Raw genomic sequence first — 17644 nt, forward strand, 5'->3', positions numbered from 1 at the left:
CCTCAAAATTTCCTATTACATCATTCCAAACATCTCAAATGAGCACAGTTAATGCTATTATAGGTCTCAACCTTCCATGAGGGAAACCATGTGTTGACTGATAATTTGATAATGTAAGTCACCATAAAAATTCTACTCTAATGATCAACTAGACCTATATCAAAGTAAAGAATCTAGTGCAATGATCAACTAGAGCTTAGAGAGACTATGTAACATGAAGAAACAAAAAATCAATGCAATTCGTGGTAAGTGTTCAAGAATTTGATGAGGTCACTCGAGCAAGATCTTATGCACTCATATCGAGAGGAGCACAAACTTTGAGTTGGCATTGAATATGGATTTCCACACGAGTCATTTGAACATCTAAGTTAGCCAAACAAGAGTGTTGATGAATTTGCACCCTCTCTATCTCATTCAAGGAAGAAACGATATCATTATGATCTTTGTGTTTCTTTTTCAGGACTCTTCCCAAAAGAGCTTTCAAGTGCTAATGGACGGTCATAGAATTTGGATATTGATTCAATGTTTCCCTAGTATGACTAGGGTTAGGAAGCTAATTAGCTACTTCCTCCATGATCTCAGAGTCATAGTATTCCTAACTGTCATTAGTGGTGTGGGTTTTGAGCTAGCAATTTTCTTCACAAATGTTTGAAGAGGTGGTAAAGTGAAAAATGGTTGTGGCTTCCTCAACCTAGGTTTAGGCATGTAGCTAGCCTTGCTAGCTTGTACCCCTAGCACCCCCATAGGTGCACATGTTTTGATGTGGAATTATACCCCAATAGGAAAATAATGGAGCTAGAATCTTGACCCACACTAGACTTGGGTGAATAAGAAAGATTTTAAATAGATCAAAATTGAAAACAAGCCCAAAGGAACAAAGGATTTGAGGTGACCCAAGCCTAGAGGAAAAAATAGTCCCATACCCTTGATACACATATAACCACGTCTAGAGAGAGCCCCCCTCATGCAAGAAGACACCAGAGAACTAGTCCCAATGCACCCCATAAAGAATTAGATGGAAATATTCATACCTAAACCACAAAATTCAAAATCTAACAACAAATAGTAGGAAAGGAAGGATTAGACTAAAATGTGTTACTAATATCCCTTTTTACTGTAGTTAGCACAATCATAGACATTAAATATATGGTGGCATTGCCAACAGTAATTATCCTTAACTCCAATACAACTTGCAATGTTTCTTAGCATGAAAGCTTAGCATAACCTAGTTTTGATGATGGTTGTGCATCCACCTTCTCACTTAAGCTACTATTCCTTTGGGACTTTGGGAAGAAATTAATTGCATTAATGCCTATGTCCCTGATACTCCAAAAGTACAGGTAGGTGACTCAAACTCAAGAAAAATCCCAAGGTCATACCATCATCCATATTTCCTCTAAGCACTAGTCCAATACTAACGAGTTTTCAAAGCAATAATCCTCCAAGTAGCAAGAAGGGCAGCCAAGCCCATCATAAATTCCAAATATTAGTTTCTCGGTGCATGGGACAAACTGATGGAGGGAGACTATTGATCGTATGGAATAAGGAGTTAAGTTTACATGCTCTGCATGGGGGAAAGCCACACCACCACCTTTATTAAATGTTGTAGGAGGAAGTAGGGTGGTGGGTACCCCCTTCCCCCTCCCCCAACCTTTATTACCACATGGTTCATCACCCAATCGAGAGAATATTTATGTATACTAAAAAAGATATTAACTACAAAACAAGATTTTTAGTTGATTTTGTGTAACATTTAATAGGGATTTGTTGAAATTGTAAATCTACATTAAACAAATGAAGTGCCCAAAGGGATTTTCAATGAGTTGAATAGATTTCTGCATTCAAAAATGCAATTTAAACAATGAAAAATTGCACATGGTGTTTGTGGGTGTAGAGAGAAAAAGAGAAAAAACCAATATAGATCCATCATAATCATGAAAATATCTAGTATAAAAAATGATCATATTTTTGAGGTATAAACTTGTTTTCAAATTTTGCATTCTAAAAAAAATTATATCTCATACACACTAAATCCATTATTAAAATGATTATATCTCATACACACTAAATCCATTATTAAAATGAATTTATACTAGATTAATATTAACAAATGTAATGATATTAATCCTGACTTGAATTCTACATAGGGAAGAAGAGAAATTATCTTCACGAAAGGGTCCCTGTGATAGGGACTTCGAATACTTTTTTTCCTTTTAGGTTAGTGGAACAGGTTTGACTCCAGTTGGGTTTTGATTTTTTTTTTCCTGTCCAGATATGTTCCTTTTTAGGCCAGATGGGACAAATTAGATTCCATTTGGATCGATTCTCTCGGCAAAAATTTAGGTGTTTGGCTCCAGTTAGTTCGCTTTTTTTCGGTCAAACTAGGTATTATTCGAGTTAGCTGGACCAAACTAGATTCCATTTGCATCGTATTTTTCGGCTCAAACTAATGTCTTTTCAATATTGATAACGTCCAAGAACTACAGAACTCATAGAGACGTTTTCAGTATTAATATGCAGTCGTTATCATTATTGACAATGTAAACCAACCACGACTTATGACTCCATTTGGATTCCTTTTCATGTTAGGTTTTTGGTGCTGTTATAAACCTAATTTGTTTTATCCGTTGCAAATGCTTCTGTCTTCCTTTCGTTTGGTCTTCTACTACTTCTCTCTGCCTTTCGTTTGGTCTTCTACTACTCTCTACCTTTCGTTCCTTGATTTTGTATTCTCTTCATTTCATACATTTTTTATATCATTTTCAATGCACGATCCGGTCGTTTTCAGTCCTCGGGAGTTCCGTGTCATTTACAATTCGTAAGTGAAATTTACAGACTATGCCAAATACTTCACAATCGTGAGATGAGATTGGCTGTATTAAAGTCAATTACCTTAAGAGGATGATGCAGCAAGGTGCTGACCCATTATACACGGCCTGGACGCAAAGTGGCGTGCGTCTGGTCGTCCGCTACTTATCTCCCCGCAGGATGGAGTAGAAGCTGTCGCTGACGTATCCTTGAAGCGATCGACAGTGGAAATGGAAATGAGGCTATTGAATTTGGACCGCGAAAATTTCGACAAATCAACCAAAGACATTCCTAAAACTTGCAGCTGCTACATTTCCGTGTTTTCCAAATTTTGTAAAGTCCAGTGACCTATTATCTTTCAAAGAATTTCAGGCTCTGTTCGTGTTCAATGCACATCGTTAATAAGATAGTTACACAACCTATATAGTTACGCAATCTTTATTGTTAATTGCATATATTTTTTAAAAGGCTTTGTCTAATTTATAAATAAAATCGTTTTTTTAAGCAATTTATTAAAATTGGGCAATATAATTTCAAGAATTTTTTTTGTTGGCTTTGCTTAATTTATAAATGAATTTTTTTTAAATAATTTATTAAAATTGGGCAATATAATTTCAAGATCTTATGTTGAAATAATTTTTTTCAAAGCAATCCATTAAAATCTGGCAATATAATTTCAAGATCTTTTGTTATTCAAAATACATTTTTAAATGCATAAATAGATTCAGTTTTGTTACTCAAAATAAATTTTTAAATACATAAATTGATTCAGCACCTTGAAAAACTATTTAGACACACTGTGATGCCCCTCTTGAGGTGTTAATATTGCTAAATTAGTAAGTTTAGCTGTGAGAAAAACTCTGTTGATGAAATATAAAAACTCTGTTGATTAGTATTGTTAACTATTATGTTAATTAATTGTGTTATCATTATTCAATTTGGGTACATGATTAATTGTGGCCAATCACTGTGGAGGTGGTTAAATAAAAACCCTAACTACCTTCAGGAGGCAGTTGAGACCCCAGAAGGAAAAGGGGGAAAATGCCAAGTCTGGTTAGGATCAGATGGCAGAAAGGTTGGAAAGAAAAGAAAATGCTATGTCCGGTAGTGACCGGATGGCATGTTTGTGAGGAAGAGAATTTCTGTACTCGCTACGTCTGGTTAGGATCAGATAGCGAGATCTGGCATAGCCAGTGAAATTGCAGACGAGAGGATCTGCAGATGTGCTTGGGGGTGGAAGATCGAGGAGGATCTTCCTACGGTCGGGTGGTTGACAAACATTACGCACAGGTTTGCTGTTAAACAGGTATGGCTTACTGAGCATACTAACTATGAATTTGCCTTATGGTTCTGTGATGTGCACATAGAATAGTGAAGAGTAATCTATTCGTTTTCTTAGCAGAGAAAAAAAAACTATTCTTTATGTATTCGGCAGAGACCGAATCTATATCTACATTTAGAAATGCAAGTATTGAGCGCATAAGGAACTGAAAACTCTGTAATACAGGCAGCAAAATAAATATCAAACAGAAGGGAAACGGTTAACCCTACTCTGTACTCTCATGCAGATAACATTTAGAGAAAATCGAACCATAAGTAGAATAGATGGCTTTCTATACTGCATCATAATAGCATTAAACAATGGAAAGTCAAACCATTAATCGAAATAAATAACAGGCCGAACATTCGTCGGCGAACTATAATACAAGCTCTGGTATGACAATAATATCCCTGCTATTATATAAGGAAAACAGTTGATTAAAAAATATACAAGCGGAATATAGATATGTTTACAGACTGAGATATTTCTGTACTGTGAAATAAATGAAAAGAAACCTCAACATTTTTGCATGCACACGGTATTTGCTAGAGTTCTGGCTCTAAAGGGGCGCCGCCGCTGGGCGTAAGCGTATGCTTAGCCGGCAGGGGCTCCATTGCCAAATAAAAACCAAGATAAGGCCACCATAGAACAATCATTATACCTGTAAAGAAATCGAAAGGAGACTCATATGTAATTTGAGTTCATATTAAAGCTGTGCTGTAGGCGAGATTACCTTGAAAACATTTTTAATGCAGAACCCGAGCCATACCCAGATACCATTAACACAAAATAAGTTCGAACCAAACTGTAAAGGGATAATATTATAAATACTGTAACAACATTGTTCAGAAACATTGTCTGTGAATCGTGCATAACCAAGAAATCAAAAATACATTTATACAACTTAAGCCAGCGAACAGCGCTTGGCGGGGTTCCAACTGAGCTTGGAAACAAAACAAGAACTGACTACAAATAACCACACGAATTTAGAAACGACACATATAACATCGCAGCAAGGAAACCCTGGATGTAAGGCGGAGGGACCGATTGCTAGAGCAAAAACCCTCGGCATCCCTGTTCAGGTGAACAGTGGCTCAGACGATTACCCTGTAAAGGAAAAATAATAAAAACACAGGTCATATGGTAACCACCCAGCTCTTACCTGTAGTGGGACGGCGGAGGAAGGAACCAGACTTCCACAATGCCGGTTGGTCGCTGAAACCTCCTCCTGGGCACGATAACATAATGGGTTTAGAACCTTGCTCGATAATGCTGAGAGCCAAACACCAACAACTTAACTGAGACAGTATTTAAAATCTGGAGGCACGGGGTTGCCATTGGTAAACGAAAGCGATAAGGATAGTAATAAATGAAAAACGCTTATACCTGAGACTGGAGGAATGGCAGCGGCATACCATTGTGCGCTGAGCACTGAGAATGAATCCCCGGGAATGCTCGAGAACCTCAGCACTCCGGGCGGCACACAGTAGCTCAACATGAAACAATAACAAGCCAGTATGAAAATGCTCTTAAATATTTCAACGCAAACCCTGCCTCGTGGCTTAACCTCATCCCTTGATCGAACAGAACCTTTATCCATCGTTCGATCAGTGAAGAGGAACCGGGAAAAGATCTGAGCGCGAAATGGCAAAGCTCGAGGAATCCGTCCTCACGGCACATGGAACTTTGAGCATGCCACAGCACATGGCACCTCGAAGGATGACCGCTTATCAAGCCAGGTGGACGACCCACAGCGAGAGAGCGCCGGGATCGGGCAGAGCAACACCACATCAGCGCCTCGGAGATGCAACTCAGTACGCTGCTTAGTAAATGCCATAAAGGATGTGTTTATGAAGGCGAACAGCACACTGTACCCGGGACAGCACACTGTACCCGGGACATGTCTTGGGATTGTATCCATACCACCGCATATAAATGTTAATGTGAATAAACATTACTAAAACCCGAATATGGAAATAATTAATCCGTGCATGAATATGAACCAAAATATAACATTTGCAATATATTAAGTGGAGATTTAGTCGGTAATGCTCATGAATAGCGAACCATTATATATATATCAGAAGTACGAGGAGGCTCCATGCAATTTATATGTATTTGCATATTGTAAGATGGTAAGAAGAATAAAAAAAATTTTACTTCTGTAATGGAGTGTGACACACGTAGATTAAACAATTTAAGATCATGTTTTTAAAAATCTCTATAGAATTTTGATAAAATTAATTTGAAAAAATAATGTAAAAAATATCATTTCATCTATAAATTAAAATATACTTTTTTAAATATTTTAAAATCCAAAAAAAATAAAATCAAAATCAAAATATACTTTTTTAAATATTTTAAAATCCAAAAAAAATAAAATCAAAATCAATTATTTGAGAATTTTCAGTCCTCTATTCTACCAACTGAGTTATCCCGTTATCCCGGCTCTTCCATGTGATCATCCTTGTACAGAGGAGGAAAATCAATTATTTATCCTAATTTATCTCCCGTTCATTCGATTTTAGGTTTAAGATACTTCCAAAGATATCTACCACCGTCGATATTTTTTGTATATGAGTCGTCAATTTTTTGGCCACCGTCGATTTTTTTGTATATGAGTAGTCAATTTTTTGGTATATGATGTGAAGGCTACAATTTTAAATTCTGGTACGAAAACTTAACTTTAAGAATTGTTTATAGAAATTATAAGCCATACCAAGTTTATTTGACAATGATAAAACACCAAAATTCGGGTGTTCGTCAACATCATGGGACCACAAATGTTTAGAGTGTTGGGATGAGGGTTGAAGAGCTTATCTGTCATACACAAGTTCGATGTTGTAACATCCCTAACTCATACACATATGTCAAAGAAAAAAAATTATAAATTAACAATGGAACATCTGGCGCCCTATTGGGCAATCTCTTATTTACCTTAAATCTGGTTTATATACATATGATCTATACATTTGGTGGATGCATTATGCATCGGATATTATAGCATATGTACTGATATTTGACTATAATACAATTCTTAATCTTAATGTTTTTTTTCTTACTGGAAAAAAATATACATATCTATGTTATTTAGGCAGTCATCAAGCGACATTGTTGATTTTATATATATATATATATTTATTGCTAGTTATTTATGTAAATTAACTTTTTATTTCTCCCATACTTTATGCGCTTTGGTTGGTTGTTAATAAAATGGCCACATTTGTAATTCTATTTTTGACTATAATACAAATCTCAATGTTTTTTTCTTATTGGAAAAAATATATACATATCTACGTTACTTCGGCAGTCATCAAGCGACATTGTTGATTATATACATATATTTATTGCTGGGCATTTATACAAATTAACATTTTATTTCTCCTCATGCTTTATGCTCTTTGGTTGTTAATGGAATGGCCACATTTGTAATTCCATGGCAATGGGACATGAATGTTTGGTTTTTTTTAATAAAGTTTGATGGTTCCAACATAATACATCATTTTTTTAAGCCAGGTTATGATATTATTTATGTATACGCCTCCTAGCCTGGGTTCATAACATTGTGCAATCGTTGGTGCTTAATGAACTTTTGAGAAGTGTTAGCTGTCACGCATGGGGACTCACCACCTCTGTAGTCGTGTCAAGTTTTGGGCTCTATTGAGGTGTCAATATATCCACAGTTTGTACCCTTTAGGGTTGCAATCTAGGGCAGAGAGGCATGGTAGTGAGTTATGGGGTAACTAACGCTCTCCCGCCGCACCATGCAGTTCTCATTCGCACCTTCACTCTTCCGAGAAGAGCTCTACAACTACTTGCCCTGCTGAGCGTGGATTATATATGTTTCTCGATCAATACCCTTCACTCAGCTAGCCAGATTCACAGGAATGAGAAATCCACCTTGCGAGAAGGTATGGTTTGTTCAGCTATGGAAACCCTCATTTAATTATCAGTTTAATGGAAAGTTTTCAGTTCGAAGAGCAATTTCATTTATGCGACTTTTCCTGGATGTTGTGTTTATCTTGTCTTATTTTCTTGTTTATTGTTTCGAGGAAGGTCGATTTCCAGTGTTACTCAATGGTTTGCCAAAGACCGTTTTTCGTATCGCCCCACAATTTCCTTTCTCAGTAGCAGATGCCGAAATAGGTAAAAAATGTAATTAAATTGTAATTATTTAGGCATGTCTGAGTTGGTTAAATTTAGGGTTTGTTAAATTTAAAAGTGTCAGTTAACTGAGTTGAGTCAATACTGAAAGGGATACACGTAAACCAACCCATTGTACAAAGCCAGCCAAGCAAGCAATCAATCAAGCCAGCCATCAATCAAGCAACCAGCCGAAAGCAGATTGCAGATTGAGTTCGAGTTAAGTAATATTTGGGAAAAGTCAAATTTACAGCAAGCAATCAAGCCAGACATCAATCAAGCACCCAGCCGAAATCAGATTGAGTTCGAGTTAAAGTAATATTTGGGAAAAGTCAAATTTAGAGTTAGAGTGTGTAGGTTGAGTTATTTTTAGCAAATCATTAATTAAAAAAGGTTTAAATACCCTCGCCCCTCTCATAGGTTTAAATACCCTCACCCATTTCATTGTCTCACCCAGTTCATTGTAATAAATAAATTTAAATTTCTATTATTCAATCGAAGAATAGTGCATTAATTATTTTGTTTCTCCTCTCTGCCTTTCCACAACAAATGGTATCATCCTTCAATTTCCTTGTCAGTCACAGATAGGGAAATAGGTAAATCTTTACCAGGACGTGCATGTATACGAAGATTTGGATCTTCTTAGCTTACGGTGAAATAGGTAAAGCTTTACCAAGCCGTGCGTGTATACGAAGGGTTGGATCTTTCTTAGCTTACGGTTTTAAGTTCTCCAGTTTGATTTTCCTTGCTTACTGTGCAGGATTTATACAAGCTTCCTCCCGGTTTCACCTCCAGCTAATAGGTACAAGTTGCAAGCTTTTACATTGGACATTTTTCTTGTCTTAAACCTTACAGTCTGTCATTACCCTAATTGTTTGCCTGGTCATTTTTTTCCATAGATGGGTTTTTCTGTCTACTAGAACAGCTAATTGTTGGACTAAAGCTTCAAGTTTCTGGATCCCTTAATCTCAGGTTCTCTAGTAACGCTTTTCTTTGTCTACAAGGTCGATTCTTTAGGATGCCACATTGTTTATAGGCTTACGCCTAAACTGGGGTTCTAAGAATTTAATAGAAATTGTGACAGCGGTTGTGTATTTTGAAAGCTTAGTCACGGCCTATCAGCCTTGTGAATTCCAAATGTTTATTTAAAACTTCCACTCAGAACCATTCAAGGATCTTTGTTCGTATATGGAAGCCCTTATATTTATTTATTTGTGGGTTTGATACGCTAGATGGACTCAAAAAATTTAAATCATTTGAATCACTTTAAAACTTCTGATATATAATAACTTCTTGTCTTTATATGATGTTTTTTAATTCAACCTGCTAATGTTTAAAATTAGTTTGATTGTATTGACCTTGGCACTTAATTTTATATGCTCTTATCGTAAAGTAATATACTTCGAATAGATCCATATTCTTATTAAATCATGTTTCACTAAAAAAATAAAATAACATCTACCTTATAAATTTATAACAATTTTATAACAATTTATTTATAGTAAACTAACAACTCAGCTACTTGTATTCATGTGGCTATTTCTTTTTTATAAAATACAATAACTTTATATATATATATATATATATATATATATATATTATTTAACAATCTTCATTTATTGTGAGGAGAGGTGCTCTACATCGTAGTGGATTTATTGTGAGGAGAGGTGCTCTACATCGTAGTGTAATTGTAATGTAAGTAGCTTAGTGTAGGTTTAATATAAGTATTTGAACAATTTTAAATGTAAATTTAATTAAACAAAAAAAAGTTAAAAGTGATATCTAGATGAGTGCAAACATTTAAATGTTAACGTAATTAATAATAAAAAGATAAAGTAATAACAATAATAAAATTCAATTTATTATATTTTGATTTAGTTATTAACTTGTGAATAGGTTTTGTTAAAATACCATGGGCCAATACTATAGCTTATCAATACTACATGCTCAAAAACCATAACTTATTCCACAACCAAAAGATTTTATAACAATATGACAAGATTTTTAACCATGGATATTCACCCCACTATACCATGGATATTCACCCCACTATACCATGGATATTATTAACTTGTAAAAAGTAGGCTTTGTTACAATACAATAGTCCAATACAATAGGTTATCAATACCACATGCCAAAAAAAATAACCTATTTCACAATGAAAATATTCTACATCAATATGAAAATATTCTTAACCATGGATATTCACCCTCACTTTATTATAGATAGTATTAACTCATAAATAGGCTTTGTTACAATACCATGGGCCAATAACATGGCCTATCAATACCACATGCCAAAAAAACATAACTTATTTCACAATCAAAATATTTTATAACAATATGACAAGATTCTATGGATATTCACCCTCTCTTTTTCATTGATATTATGAACTTGTGAATAGGCTTTGTTACAATACCATGGGGCTTATCAATACCACATGCCAAACAGTCATAGCTTATTTCACAATAAAAATATTTTAATTCAATTTAATTTTATAACATTTTTTGAATTGAAGTTAAAAGGAAAAAGGTTATAATTACTTTTGAGATATATCTAAACCCTCTAAGGACTACTAAAACTTAAATTAAGGTTCTAATAAGATTAAAAATGAGAATACTTTTATATTTGAGCTTGTGAAATGTATAGAATATAAATAATATTATTAAAAACCAACATAGAACCATTTTAAGCCAAGGGACTAACAATAATAGAAGAAAGGTATTGCATGATTTTTTAAAAGTATTTTATTATTGTATTTTCTTTGAAATGATTGATCCAAAATATAGGCTTAATATTTTACAATCAATTGAGTTTTATTAATTTATATGCTTTCTTAAACACAATACAATGGGATCAAACTTAAGAGAGGGAAGGGAGAGGGAGAGATATAGTGACAAAGCTGGAGGGCGGGGAGAGAGAGAGAGTGTTTGTGTGATGGGGGGAGAGGGAGAGAGGAAGGTGGGAGAGAAAGGAAGGAAGAGAAAGAGGAAAGAAAAAATACATGGAGAGATAGAGGTGGAGGGAGAGGGAGTAACAAGGGAGACGTGGAGAGAGAGTGATGGAGAGAGGAGAGGAGGGGAGAGTGATAGGGAGAGAAGGGTAAGAGAGAGAGAGAGAGGGAGACACTGAGATGGAAGGGGGAGAGATAAGGGGAGACGAAGGGAGATAGTGACAGAGTTGGAGGGGGAGAGAGAGAGAGAGAGATGGGGGAAAGAGATAGAGGAATGTGGGAGAGAGGGAAAGAGAGGAAGGAAGAGAGAGATGACTCAAGAAAGAGAAGGAGAGAGATATGGAATTGGAGTGAGAGAGAGAGAGAAGGAAGAAAAAATATATAGAGGGAGAAATACGGAGAGAGATGGAGAGAGATGGAGTGACAAGGAAGCACTGGAGAGAGAGTGAGGGAGAGAGGTGAGCGGGGGCCAAGATAGAGAGAGAGGGAGAGAGAGAGGGTATGTTTGGGGGGTGACATAGAGAGAGGGGAATAAGAAAGAGACACATATACAAATATAGATATTATATAATATTATATAACTAGCCTAGATCCATCTTAACGCCAGATTTGGATGTACCATAATTCATATTATTTAGTTTTAATTTTAGATGTGCCAATACATATTTCATTATTAAACATATAAACCAAATCACTAGATTTGACATAATGTTAATATAAGAGAGTATAGATGTTATTTCTACACACTAAATTGATTTATTCAATAACTAAATTATACATATAAATATAGAAATGTTTAATTCACAATATACATAGTATGTTGTAATATTATCAATTTATTAAGAGTATATCTCAAACACACATAAACATCAGAACTAAATTTGTGAGAGAGAATCTCTCACTTTTAACTAGATCTAATAGCCTCCAAAAACACACAATATATATATATATATATATATAGGGCTTGGATTATGTATTGATAGGGCTTGGATTATGTTGACCATAACAAACTTTAACATTCTTGTATGACTCACTTTTGCATGGAAGACACTCATTGGCAAGGTCTATATTTGGTTCATGGTTACTCATTAGCAAGGCCTATATTTGGTTCATGGTTACTCATTAGCAAGGTTTATATTTGGTTCATGGTTACAATTGCATATAGCATCATCAAATTATAAAAATATATAAAACAAGTATGGATTTATAATTTTAAAATGTAATATAAAGCCATACTTTGAATAAGTACGATGAAAGTATATAAAATAAGTATGGATTTATAATTTTAAAATGTAATATAAAGCCATACTTTGAATAAGTACGATGAAGAGCATTCATGGGATGTAATTTTGGTGGTTGGGGAAAAAAATTCTATTATTTTCATGTAAGTTTAATTTGTACATAAAACATGTTAAACTAATAATAAATATATCTTTGTAATGACTTAAATAGTAAGTTCAATTTTTACCTAAAATATATTAACTCATAATAAATATATGATTATAATGAATTAGAGTTTAATTATGTATTAATTCTTAAAAAATAAAAACATATATTTTTTATATAAAATATACAAATATTTCTTTAAAAAAATTATATACTTGCACTCTCATGCTAACTAAACTAAAATGAAAAAAATAAAGTCATTAACTAAACTAAAATGAAAAAAATAAAGTCATGAACATGAACATAAACTCCTCTTGTATGTCATGGCTTCATTTTTTTATTTTAGTTTAGTCAGCATGAGAGTGTAAGTATATATTAAAAAAAAAAAATTATTATATTTTTTCAAAAAAAAATTATTTTTATATTTTATATAAAAAATATATGTTTTTTATTTTTTTTCAAATTAATATATAATTAAATTATAATTCATTATAACCATATATTTAATATAAGTTAATATATTTTATGTAACAATTAAACTTACTCTCTAAATCATTATAAAAATATATTTATTATTAATTTAACATATTTTATATACAAATTAAATTTTGATAGAAACCTTTTTCCCAATCACCAAAATTACATCCCATAAATACTCTTCATTATACTTAATGAAAATATAACTTTATATTACAATTTAAAATTATAAATTCATACTTGCTTTATATACTTTTACAGTTTGCTAATGAGTAACCATGAACCATGAACCAAATATAGACCTTGCCAATGAGTGTCTTCGATGCAAAAGTGAGTCATACAAGAATGTTAAAGTTTGTTAGGGTCAACCTAATCCAATCCTTATGAAAATTTTAAAAAAATGTGTTTTTGGAGGCTATTAGATTTAGTTAAAAGTGAGAGATTCTTTCTAACTAATTTAATTTTTATGTTGAGGTGTAGTTGAGATATACTTTTAATAAATGGATAAAACTATAACATATTATATATATTGTGAATTAAATATTTTTATATTTATGTGTAGAATTTAGTTATTGAATAAATCAATTTAGTGTGTAAAAATAGCATCTATACTCTCTTATATTAAAATTATGTCAAATCTCGTGAATTTTTTTATATGTTTTATAATCAAAGATGTATTGGCAAATCTAAAATTAAAACTAAATAATATGAATTATGGTACCTCCAAAATAAATTTTTAGCTTACCTAACAAATAGGTGATTCGAAAATAAATAAAATATATAAATATACATACTTATTAACTAAAATATATAAATATACATACTTATTATTGTGCACATAAATCCAATTGGACATTCAATATCATTTCAGCATGAAGGTTTGAGTATGCTTACGTATCATATTTGAGTTGAGTCACTAAAGGGGAACCTATTTAGGTTTGAGTATGCTTACGTATCATATTTGAGTTGAGTCACTAAAGGGGAACCTATTGAATTAATTGTTGGTGCTCCGTGAAGGGGAGGTTGTTCACCTATAAGTAGATAGATTGAATTAATTGTTGGTGCTCCGTGAAGGGGAGGTTGTTCACCTATAAGTAGATAATAACATTTGTAGGAGAGGTTAATGTGTCATTTCAACCTATATGAATGTACCATATGTTGGTTGTGGAATCAGAATGATGTTATAAGATTTAAGGCATGTATAGAATTTATTCATTGAAACCATGAAGATATCTTCTATATTTTTCTGTGTAGCTAAATTTAGAAATAAAACTTAATATTTTTTTTTTTAATTTGAATTTTTTGAAATTCATACACCTCTTGTGAATTTGATGTGTCGTGAAAAACAAATTTGTATAAAATTCTCATGGTAATAAAAAAAATATAAAACTGTTATTTCTTTTTTAACGTATTCTCTTTACACAAATAAAAGATAATATTATTTAATAGGTTAATTTTACATCTAATTAAGTGTTTGCTAAAAAAAAGTTGTTTGTTCTCAATAATGCTAATATTTAGATACTAGAAAAAAAAAGGTTTTTTCTTCTTAACCACCTGAAAGAAATTTCTAAATATTAGTATAATATTTGTTTGTTTTTCATAACTGATTTACTTTTAATATGTTTATAATCTTTTAATAATATGTTTATAATTTTTTAATAAAAATTATATTAACAATCTATATTTGCAATAGAGTTTATAGGAGCATGTATGTCTCACAACAAATCTTATTTTATTTATATTTTATGATGTTTTAATATACAAATTAATATTTTAATTATTTTTTAAATTATTAATTAATAATTAAATTATTTTTTAACATTTATTGAAGTAAAAAAATTAATATTTTATTTACTTTTTATATATATTTTTCCATAATTTTTTTGTTTGGTTTACTTAAATTATAAAACCAAATATACTAATTTGAAAAGTAAACCTTTATAAATATTCTAAAAAAAATTGTATAATTTGAAAAACAATAGTTTATATATTTTTTCCATTTTTAACTATACCATTTTTAATGTATTTTATTTTTAATCTTTTTATTATTTAAAAAAAAATATTTATAAGTTAAAATAATAATAATAATAATATAAGATTTAAAAAAGAAAATAATATAAGATATTGGATAAAAGATTTAATGGTAAATCTATAAGTACCAAGTCTACCACATTCCTTCTTTTATGGAAGAGATAAAGGAATTTCACTTATTTGAAATTAATGCTCCATAAAATTCAATAAAATAATAAAGAGTTCTTCTCATTTAAACCTTAAATTTAAGGTTTTAAGATACTTTAATAAAAGAATTTCATAACCCTTTCATTAAGATCCTATTTTGCTCAAAACAATGATTACAATCTTAAACTCTTGATTATGATTTTAAGCCCTTATTTGAGACTTAGAACCTTTTTTTGGATTATTCCTCAATCAACACAAACCATTTATGTGTGCTCTACCTACCAAAAAAAAATGAGACACTTCTTCATAAAACACCTTAAACCATTTATGTGTGCTCTACCTACCAAAAAAAAATGAGACACTTCTTCATAAAACACCTTATTTTATGCATCAAAATGAGGCAAGTCTTAATAGATGAGCGTCTTATAGAGACTGTGCATATCTTGCACTAGTTATCTCTTGGAATTGTTAATGGGTTGTTTTCATATTCAAGAGGAATTTGTTAAAAATTTGAATGAGTCATGTACTTAAAGGTCATCTTAGTAGATAATAAATAAAATGGTAAGTACCTATGTATTTTAGTTGATGGTTGTTCTTTTATATGGACTTCTACCAAAAAAAAAAAACCAACCAAAAGATGAATTAATTTTCGTGATGAGTAGTATTTTCATTGTCTAGTGAAACATGTGTGGAAAAGACATTGAAGACCATGAAGACTTGGGTTCTTATTAAGTGGGATCATTGGAATTATTACCTCTTACTTGTCTTATTATCCATATCATTATAGTTAGATAAATTTTAGAGCTCACCACTCATTTTGGATTCACCACACCATTCATATGCTAGAGCACACTTCTTTCTCACTTGAATCTTCTCATCATAGGCTTTGTACTTTTGAGTCTTTGACATATTCATTTTTAACTTTGGCATACTGGTTTTGGATATCCATGCTTTATGTGTCATCAATTAGAGTCGCGAATTCTAACAAAATGACTTCATATTGAGGTCGCGAATCTCAATATGTACACAAACTTCCAAGAATTATTCACCTTTTCCCATACCAAATAACAATATAAGCACAAGTGATGACCATACTTTTATACATTAAGGAAAAATGCTTAAACCAGTAATGCAATATCGATGTTTATGAATCCATGAGTAAAATTTTTAAACTTTGTCCTCAACTACAGACACCGCAATACCAAACAGCCCGCTAGCTCAAATTCATGAGCTCCATGAACACGTAGCTAGGTCAGGCCGCACGTCACTCGAAGTAACAAAAATAGATGTACAAGTCATCACACAAAATTCATGTGCACACATCACAGTGACATCACAGATCTTCACTACTCTCCAAGCCCAACGACTTGATCCTACATCTTTTCCACACTCTCTCTAGCCTCCTAGCAGCAATAAACGATGGGAAAACAAACAAAATAATCATCAAACTCTCTATTTCCCTCAACCTAGAAGGGGCCAAGGCCTAGGCCCTCACAGGCTCTAATACCAAGCTAAACTTTGATAATGCACACACCCTATTACATTGATAAAATAATATTACATAGATACATGAAGTGTTGTCTCAAGATAGGGAAATTCTCTTGGACACACAATCAATTGGTTGAGAGAATATCCCAACCACACACCAATCTAGGAAACAACTAGATCTAAACAAGTCGTGGAGAATAGGAACAAACTACTTTATATAGAAAGAATCACGCCTAAAACAAGTAAAAATATATACATGTAATTTATGTTGTGTTAATGGATTGTCATTATAATGTAAGATGTATATCTACATGAATAATTTTCTTCTAAAATGATAAATAAATCTAACTAAATATAAAAATAATTCTAAAATTATTTTAATTTCTATATTAATTTGTTTATGATATTCTTTAACTTAAAATATGTTAAAACAATATCTCTATATAATATCAAAATTATATGTTATATATAATATTAAATTATTAAAAAAAATAATAACATTTATTTTCTTATTTTAAATTTTATAATAGTAATTTCAACATTCACATTTATTAAATTATTATTATTATTATTAAATAAACATTTCATATACACATTTTACCATACACATTTTACACATCCACGAAATTGTAAAAAAGTGCTTTACCTCTTGAAACTTAATATCTTTCCTTATAATCTTCAAAATAACGTATGTCTTAGGGTTGTAAACATATGAAGATTATAACCTATGTTCCAAATGTTAAATCCACCTTAAGAACCAAAATGCCATGCTCAATGAAATTACCCTATTTAATGATTCCATTTTGATTCCTTCCTATATTTTAGGATTTAGACACCTTTACTACATGAAAATGGTGGCGCTCACGAACATGATAATAGTGGTATTTACA

At 32.1% G+C, this 17644-nt stretch overlaps 2 protein-coding genes across 6 annotated transcripts; one reads left to right on the plus strand and one right to left on the minus strand.

Annotated features, from left to right (window-relative positions):
- Positions 1-4921: 4921 nt before the first annotated feature.
- Positions 4922-5913, minus strand: LOC149202363 (uncharacterized). Of its 2 annotated transcripts, none has more exons than XM_089399956.1 (3): positions 5516-5913; positions 5292-5357; positions 4922-5203 (listed from the first exon to the last, which is right to left on the minus strand). In XM_089399956.1, exons 1-3 carry the CDS (start codon positions 5727-5729, stop codon positions 5034-5036), a joined length of 450 nt encoding a protein of 149 aa, XP_089256082.1. In that variant the 5' UTR covers positions 5730-5913; the 3' UTR covers positions 4922-5033. The 2 variants fall into 2 exon arrangements, with proteins under 2 accessions (XP_089256082.1, XP_089256083.1); XM_089399957.1 differs by having other exon boundaries at positions 5045-5203; positions 5292-5401; positions 5516-5911.
- Positions 5914-7535: 1622 nt separating this feature from the next.
- On the plus strand, positions 7536-9483 carry LOC149202364 (uncharacterized). Of its 4 annotated transcripts, XR_016253520.1 has the most exons (5): positions 7537-8040; positions 8186-8275; positions 8385-8933; positions 9033-9074; positions 9172-9483. XR_016253520.1 is itself a non-coding variant. In XM_089399959.1 (4 exons), the coding sequence occupies exons 1-4, from the start codon at positions 7851-7853 to the stop codon at positions 9306-9308; spliced, it is 459 nt and encodes a 152-aa protein (XP_089256085.1). In that variant the 5' UTR covers positions 7539-7850; the 3' UTR covers positions 9309-9483. The 4 variants fall into 4 exon arrangements, 2 of the variants coding, with proteins under 2 accessions (XP_089256086.1, XP_089256085.1); XR_016253519.1 differs by having other exon boundaries at positions 9033-9483; XM_089399959.1 differs by lacking the exon at positions 8385-8933 and having other exon boundaries at positions 7539-8040.
- Positions 9484-17644: the final 8161 nt, after the last annotated feature.

This window comes from Pinus tabuliformis, chromosome 2_1, assembly GCF_031772625.1.
Source record: "Pinus tabuliformis cultivar Carrire ecotype Pingquan chromosome 2_1, CPIR1, whole genome shotgun sequence".
Classification (NCBI taxonomy): domain Eukaryota; kingdom Viridiplantae; phylum Streptophyta; class Pinopsida; order Pinales; family Pinaceae; genus Pinus; species Pinus tabuliformis.